Source organism: Gavialis gangeticus, unplaced genomic scaffold (genome assembly GCF_001723915.1).
Source record: "Gavialis gangeticus isolate Ggan-Ray unplaced genomic scaffold, GavGan_comp1, whole genome shotgun sequence".
Classification (NCBI taxonomy): domain Eukaryota; kingdom Metazoa; phylum Chordata; order Crocodylia; family Gavialidae; genus Gavialis; species Gavialis gangeticus.
Genome location: NW_017728991.1, coordinates 2,402,138 through 2,410,708, shown reverse-complemented (window position 1 = coordinate 2,410,708; position 8,571 = coordinate 2,402,138). Strand labels below are relative to the sequence as shown.

The 8,571-nt window shown below is 49.4% G+C and overlaps 1 protein-coding gene across 3 annotated transcripts in view; it reads right to left on the bottom strand.

Moving 5' to 3' along the window:
• The window catches only part of SLC39A11 (solute carrier family 39 member 11), a 256,171-nt gene that overhangs the window by 47,786 nt on the left and 199,814 nt on the right, over positions 1-8,571 (bottom strand). For all 3 annotated transcript variants that reach the window (XM_019516098.1, XM_019516114.1, XM_019516107.1), the window contains exon 7: positions 2,958-3,027. In XM_019516098.1, coding sequence (XP_019371643.1) covers positions 2,958-3,027 — 70 coding nt within the window. The remainder of the gene's footprint in view (positions 1-2,957; positions 3,028-8,571) is intronic.

Genomic DNA, 8,571 nt, shown 5'->3' with positions numbered 1-8,571 from the left:
CTAAACCCATACTCCCAAGCCAAGCACCAAAACAAGCCAGCTGTTAACTCTCCACGCATAAATTATTCATCGCTTTCTGATCTAAATGATGCCGTGCGGCGCGGCTGCCAGCCATTTCCAGCCACTGCCTTCCACTTCAGAGGTGGCAGTAGTTCAGGAGCAGATGAAGTAGTTCCCCATGTATAGTTAAGAGTGTTTGAGCATCCCATCCACCACAATAGGAAAAAAATAAGCTCATAAGGAAACACAAAGGCAGAAAAACAACTGCTCCACTTGCAGAAGCTACCCAGTCTGCACACAGGACTTGAACACAACGATGCTCCGCAAACACCTCAGCTGCTGTTAGCCGTCTCCTGCTGATGGATGGGAAGCACAGGTATTTCTGGGAGCTCATCTTTGGGTAGCTCCAGCTGGCTATGCAAGCTCCCTCTCCCCCTTCATGCCCAGTGCTTACAACCTGTACAGGTGTCACGAGTTTGAGCAGACTTTTCCTTGGTAGTTTTTCCTACAGCTCTCCCCTTCCGTTTGCTTCGTCTCCCTACAGCGCAGGGTGACGTGAGAGTTGGGCATCGCTCGATTCTTCCAGGGCTCAGCAGTGACTTAAACATCTCAACCCTGGGACCCTTCAATATTTGTGCAAGGATGACTGATTGAATCCAGCACGATCTCACTCTGTCTGCAGATGACACTGTTAAACAGATCGATGGCAATGGAGTTCCTGGTGTCTTTTGTCGGCCCGCTAACTTTGCACTTGGTATCTTGCAGGGCCAACAGGCCAGCTTTCCTCTAACACGATGAATGCTGCTGTAAATACAGAGAAAGAACCAGCTGCTTCGAGCTTCTTTGCTTTTACTGAGCAGTCAATAAAGAAAAGGCCCTTTTGTTAACACATCTCTGGAGCCTCCACAGACTTTACGAGGAGTCTTTTATTCCTAAAGGTTAGAAAAAAGGAGGCTTCTGCAACCCAGCATATCACATCTTATTTTTCCCTACATGCACAAGCCAGCCAAAACTATCAAACTAGCTTTACCCCCATGATCCCTAGGATCATTAGGGCTTGTTCCAGCAGGTTACACAACGCGCTCTCTCTCCCCATATCACTAAAGCAATTTTGCAGGTTGCCTAGCGGATGAGGGTGCACGAAAGCAGGAGCGACGGGCCCGAGCCCTCAAGGAGGGAGGAGAGCTGATGCAACAGCTCCATTGAAGACAGCCTCAGCCAAACGCATTACGGAGGCAAGGGGGCTTGGCACTTGCCTTTTAATTCTCCTAAAAAACCTGAACTAGAAGCATGCTTCTCTCTAATTCAGTGAGGTGGTGGGTGGAGGAGAAAGGGGCTGCAAAGGAAAAAGAGCAGCAGTGGAAACCAGAGGCTGTGCAATGAGGAGACCCAACCCTAGCTCCATCCTCCAGCCAACAGAGCTGCCCATTGCTCAGCTTTCTCTACCTACAATGAAGCTTTGCCTTCCTCTCAAAAGTCTCCCATCCACATAGCTCCAGGAACCAGACCGGACGGGCTGCTCTGCCAAGGTTTAGCCATCACGTCACGTCGAACGGCACTACACGGGTACCGAAGGTGGGGCAAATTTGAAGTGGAGAGGAACAGGAGACAATTTGAAGCAGGAAAGAAGCCAGCCTAATGCTGACAAAGACTTTCGCAGCAAAACACTCGGGGAGGAGACCGATGATGTCAAATAGATTCAGTGCCACCATCAGTCACCGCTGCCCCCGCTGCACCTTGCAGGACCGCGTTTCCACAAGAGCAGGTCAGAGCCGCAGACGGAGCGAAGCGAGCACAGCAGCGGTGTCACGTTTTGCACATTTGTGAACAAAACAGGGGACTCTCTCCCCCAGGCCCCCAAGGTAATAAAGCTTCCCCTTAATGGGAAGCTGCCAGCCTCACCACCTTTGCTCAGCCACATCCTGGGGGAGGACAGACAGACTCCCAAAGCGGTAAGAGATGATGAATGAAATGCTGCAACCCCCAGGAAATTAGCCCGGAGTAGGAGGAGCAGCAAGCACTTCAGCCTCGTCACATCAAACTCCTCCGTGCTGGAGACAGGCCAACGAAGACTCAGAGGAGATAAGGAGGAGTTCAGTGATATTCAACTGAACTGGGGGGAGGAAAGATTTGGCAGCCACTTTGAAAACAATCTCGTCTCCCACAAGCGAGATGCACGCGCGTTCCCCATTCATCCCTGATGGGATGTGTGAATCCTCCTGAAGGGGCGACCCGTGTTGGGAAAGCGGAGGCTGTTCTTTGGCTCAGCGCATCCCAACGCACATGCGCTAAGCCAGGCATTTGAGCATCACTGCTTCACAAACCGCTTCTGGGCTGGTTTGGGTACTGGAGGGACTTTTCTTCTTGAAAACTTCCCTTTGATTTTCCTTTTTTGGGTGGATAAACCTCACTCAGAAAACACATCACCTCTTTAAAATGACCCCGCTCTAACGGCGCGATGGCCTGGGCCTGTGTCTGTGGTAGAGGAGACCCCACAGAGCAAACTTGGGTTTCTGGTTTTTGTGTACGGTTGGCAGAGCCCAGGCAATGCCAACCCTACAGGCTTATGACTGCACTCAGGGGCCCGCTGGATTAGGCCCCTAGCAAGAAGTGAGACTCCACATAACAGCACCAGCCCAGCCGGCCCATAAACAGGTGCATCTTGTTCTGAGTTTCCTCCTTTTATCTGTCCGCTCAGCTCCGTTTATCATTCTGCCGATGCAGAAACAGAAACCACTTCCAGAGCCTGGGTATCAGCGACTAACTTTCCACTTGGTCCCTGACAAGCGCAGCCAGCGATAAGACTTTCTCCTGCTCACCTTTCTTGTGCTGCTGCTTCCCGAATCGATTTATATCAGTCTAGGCCGGTCCTAAAAACTTGAGCATCCAATAGCAAAACGTTTTTAAGAGGCAAGAGGCTTTTATAGGATTGGTTCAGAAATGCACGTGGCGCTTACCTGGCACTTTCGAAGGTGGCAGATGCGGACTTCCCAATGGCCCCAAATCCGACGCCAACAGCCAGTCCCTCTGCAACAGAGACGGGGAGAAAAAAAAGAAGACCGCAAAAGTTAGAAACCCATCTCAGCCAGGCAGCGAGTCTCAGCCCGTTCCTCTGGAGACATCTGCAAAGGGTACACAGATTTAAGTGAATCTGAAACCAGGGGCCTGGGCCCAGCTGTGCCCCTTCTGTTCCAGCCCTAATTTGGGGGGAGGTGGCAAAAACTGTTAAAATCATGAAATTATTATTATTATTATTATTATTATTATTATTTTCATTTTGAACAAGATGCTCAGAACCAGGAGGCTTTACAAGCTCCAGATTCATCCCCACTTATGAGCATATGCAATTATAAGTGCCGGGTACCCATATTACACCCTGCATGGCCTTCTCTACCCGGAGCCCAAAACAACAGCATTGCTGAAAAGCTTCTATTTTCTGCAGAAGAGGGATTTTCTGTAGACAAGCATAGTCGTTTCTTGAGGAGATAACCACGTGCGATGTGTGGACAGGTTGAGATCGTCACGGTGTGCCTCTCCAGCATACGGAAATCACCGGCAGCCAGAGCCAAAACGCAACCTTGGTGAAGGATGCAAAGATGGGAGATGCAAACTGCGTTCAGCGAGTCAACCCTCATTCCTGTGTTTTAACTGGGATCCTCCAATAGTCATTAATAGCAAGGATGGGATTTTCAGACGCGCCAAGGCAGCAGGGCCTGAATGAGACTCTGCAAAACCTGCCCTCCCGCTGCAGTTCCAAGGTCCCCAGTATTTTAAACAAAACCTGGCAAAAGCATAGCTCCACGAGCAGCCAAAACCCACTCTCATCAAAGCCTCGTATCAAATAACGGCATCGCGAAGACTTCTTTCCTTATGAGTTAGTGACGGCTCGATGGTTTCCTCAAGTCCTAGCGCAACGTCTGCAGTGACCAAACTTCGTGCCCATTGCAAACGCGGCCCGTGGTGCTGACAGCGCACGGGTACAGAGATATGAAGGGAAACCTGTTCTTCTTGGGGTTGTTTCTCAGCTTGTTATTACTGTTGGTGTTAGCAAAACACAGAAAAAATGCATCCCTGGTGGGGAACCCTTCGTAGGTACAGCTGCTTCCCGACGGGCTTTTAAACCTGAGAGCAGTCTAATTACAGCAGTCATCCAGTCGAGGAGGCGAAAAAGGCTGTTAGTCTGTGTGCAGGTGTAGGAGGCCTGCAATTTGACATTGTAATGTCTCCTTGGCTCCACTCCCAGGGGAGATCCTTACAGGACCTCCTGGATAATTAGCGAGCTCTTTTCAGTTCTCCCCTACTTCCTTTGCTCTCCTCCTCGCCTCGGCCGCTCTTTTATCCTTCTTTCAAAAACACAGAAAGCATTTCTCCCAAGTTTCAGAGCACTGCAACCTTTTCTGCTTCAAATCCACTCTTTTTTTCTCACGAGCCCTTTTGCCACCGCTTCTCTCCGAGAGGGAAAGGGAAAAGAACAAAAAATTCAATTAAAACTGCTGATATGGTTGGATACCGAAATGGAAGAGGGTTTTATATAACCCAAGGAGGAGATGAAGTGTCTGGCCCTATATATACTGCGCTGGCATCTTGACATGAGGTCCAAGATGACGGACCTTCTGGTACCGTTTAGGTATGACCTAAAGATGATGAATGCCTCCCTGAAACTTAGCTCCGGTAGTTAGAGACCGGGGTGGGAAAATCTCAAAAGAGCAGGAACTTTCACAGGCTTTGTGGTTTTTTGCATTGCTGGAAAACATTCAACCTGCCTCATGGTATTTGAGCATTTCTATTTCTCAGCAAAGTGAAAATGCAAAGGGGCACATCACTTGCTACACTCTTGGGACCACCTGAAGCTCTGGTTTGCATTTTGGACACACGTTTAGGATAGGGGGAGCGAAAAGGAACCCAGCCTAACTGCACATCAGCACTGCTGTAAGCCTTTAAGTGTCCATGGAAAAGCTGTGCTGGTAAAGCCATGCCGTAAAACAGAGCTACACCCCGAGATGCAAGGCAAACATAATGAGCACGTTAAAATGAGACAAACAGCCATTGTGCTTGTGCAGAACGGAAGACTATTCTCCCTGGAATATATACACGACATGAACAGATCTGATGGGAGGCTGCTGTTTCCAAATAGTTTGCACCTGCACATGATGAAGGACTCTGAACAGCTCTGCTCTGCGTTCACCCAGCGGAGCCAGCAGCTCTGCAAAACTCTGCATTTAAAATAAAAACCCTCAGATTAAATGCTAAGAGCGGTGTCCTTTAACAACACTGCCGATCTGGCCTTCCCCTTTTGAAGCATAAAAAGGAACCCGAGGAACTCGTCAGACCCCACGGAGAGCTGAATTACGGGACAGGCCGACAGCAGGGAAGAAACGTGCCCTGTGCTTCAGGTTACAAAGCAGGAGCCTTCAGGAGCAAAAGCACCTTGGTGGTAAAAATTAATTAAAGTCAAGTACAAATTACATATGCCCAGGAAACATAAATAACGGGAAATCGAGACCAACAGATGGTGCATGAACGGCATAGTGGGAGGGAGAGCCACTGAGTGACGGTAGCTGCTGTAATGCACACCAGGTGCTCGACCAAAAAGTGCAAATTAGAAAGGGAATCAGGAACGGAAACAGGCAGCAGCCACAGGTTCGCTCCATGTGTGGCTTCAGGGGGCGAGAAACTGAAAGGAGGAAATGCCTTTGCGATGGCAAATGGAGAAAAGTCCCAAAAGCATCCAGCCTGCAAAGTGCGCCCACTGCTCTTCAGAAGGCAGGCAAGATGAGGACTCGGGGCACTTGGTGGAAAGACAGATGCGGTCCCCTCCCCTTCAAAAAGCTCCTATATATTGCATGTCCAAACACAAGTCCACCTGCATGCACGCTGCGCACACAGCTCCCTAGCAATTGGATTTATTTGAACTACTTCATCTTGGAAAAGCCACGGGGATTACACAGTACAGCAGCAGCACCTTTGGTATTTTTAGGCACTTTTCATAAGCGATGTCGAACTAACCCAACTGGCTGCCTCTTCAACAAGACTCGAACAGCTACAAAAGGACGTTGCAATGACTCCGCGTCCGCCGAAGTCAGGGCTGAGTTGAAAATACCCAAGGCGGCTTCTCTTATGCAGTCAGATACAAAAGCAACCACGCGAATTAACTTTTCAGATGAGAGAGATGCTGAGTCTGGTGCTGGACAGATCGCACCGAGAAGGGCAATGGGCGACGGTCTCTTTAACGCACTACAGACCCATGGCAGCTTACAAAGAGAAGCCATGAACACTAAATACTGCCGTCATCGGGGATGGCCTTCCCAAACTTGCAAGGGCTTGGTGCTGATATGGGCAGGGGTCGAGCCCCCGTTGTAGCAGAGATGGCACCTCCGCCCTAGGACCCTTGGGATGAGACCTGCAGCTGCAACTACCTTGGACCACTCCTTCTCCAAAACCCTCCAGTCACTGGCATTTTGAGGGCTTGTTCAGATGCTGGCCTCCCTCCTACAGCCTTTGCGATGCAGGCAGCTACCCGTTAGGTCTTGCGATGCATTTCACACTCAGAAATGACGATCCAAAAGCCTTGTTTCATGGAGAGATGAGGGAAGATGGACATATCAGGGGGCAAAAAGGAGGTGGGCTTCACCGCCCGTCCACTGCTACCTGCTGATGCCCCCAGGATGTGGCAGGAGAAGATAAACTATGACAGCTTAAGACCTCAGTGCAGGAGGTGTATGCCACGACGGTTCACTTTCCAATTCCAACAGAGCAATGGCCTGCATGCGGGCAGTCATCATATAGCAGCTGACATGCAAGAAAAACCTTCCCCCTACTATATTGCTTACATGCCCGTACCGGAGGAATTGGTCCAAAGCAATTCTGGGTATTGTGGGCTATTCCAGGCTTTGCAAGAGCAAGCAGCAGCCAGCCCTGAACATTTCTACTGTACTGTGTATTTTTCACAGAGCCAACAGAATAAATATGGTACCAGCTCAACGTCAAGCCGCTCTCCGATTTTCTTTTCCGACCAGAGAACCGTCTCCCAGGACGTACTGTCCCTGGAAGGAAGAAGCATAAATAACTGGTTGTACCCTAGCGGTGCTCTTTTCTGTGACATTTTAGTGCAAAAAGCCATTGGGAACTAGCCAGGAGGAATTTTATCTGTCATCTTATTGCATCCACAGTGAAATCCCTCTCCAAGATCTTGAACCACCGTTGTCTACAGGAGTTTTGCCACGTACTTCACTGAGCCCCCTGCATGGAAAACAGCCAATACCTAAAATGTTGCACGCCACATTATCTTGTAGTCTAACATTTTTATGGCTTCAAACACTTATTCCTGGCTGGAAAAATGAGGGATCCATTAAATAGTTGTGAGTTGGATAAAAAAAAAAAATACCAACCCACTCTGTCATTCCCAGTGAAGTGCCTATGCTTTTGAGCCCTGTCATTTATGATGAATAGACGAAGCCATCTTCCACCCATGCATTGTTCCCAAGCTTGTGTTCTTTGTCTCTAATAATGCGGTAGTGGCCGTGATCTCTTTTCAAGGGTTATGGCTTGTGCTGGGAGAAAACAGCACGATCTGCTGCTTACGCGTGATTCTCAGTTAAGCTCGTGACCTGCCCGGGTGAGAAGTCAGGAGCCCCCATCTCCACGCGGCGTCAAGGGCTGGTGGCTGCGGGCCAGCACAAAGCAACATCAGAAAAGGAAAGAGGGGGAAGGCAAAAACATCTGGCTTTTTAAATATGGACTTCACTGTCTCTGCATGACATGAAAACCACCTACAAGCTGGGAAACCGCTATGGTTCTCCGTAGCAAAATCAGATTGGGCCACGTGGTTCCCAGAAGCAAGGTCGTCAGCTCGAGAGCAAATCCTGCAGCCTTTTACTTAAGAAAGGGTGTTTGCACTATTTTTCTCCTCCGGTTCTGACCGATTCTGCCAGGCTCCTTAACAAAAAGGCCTTCACCTTCAGGTGGTTTTTTTCTTTCTCTTTCTGTGATTGGCATAGCCCTGGAAAAGCTCTGATGAACGGCGCGGCAGTGATTGATTCTTTCATTACCCTGATCAACCAAGGAGGGAAAAGGGAAAACAGTAAACAGAAGGGAACATTACCAAGGGCTGCAAATAAAGGGCACCCTGGGTTAATGTGCATTTCCTTGTTGCTGGATCACTGCATCCCGAGAACGGCTGATGTGAGAGGAGGCGGCACAGCGAGACTGCACAGCCCTCCCTGAAGGATGGCTCGCACAGGGGGGCAAAAGGTGGAAGGGGGTACAAAACCCCCCGTTACTTTGACGGGTGCAGGATACTCCGCTGGTGCCTGTTATTACTCCCCTCCTTGCTTGTTCACACCCACAACACGAAGAATTGTTTTCTTGCCCATTAGTTTCTGTGGGCAGATCTACACATGCACTTTAATACGCATTAGCTTATTTTAATGCGCATTAAAACATCACTAAAAAGAGTGGGCATTTATACCCATACTCCTTGGTCCTGCGATACACTGGAGATCTGCCACTTAGGAGCAGACTCAATTAATCGAGTCTGCTCCGCACACAAGCCAAGGCAAACTGCACCGCGCC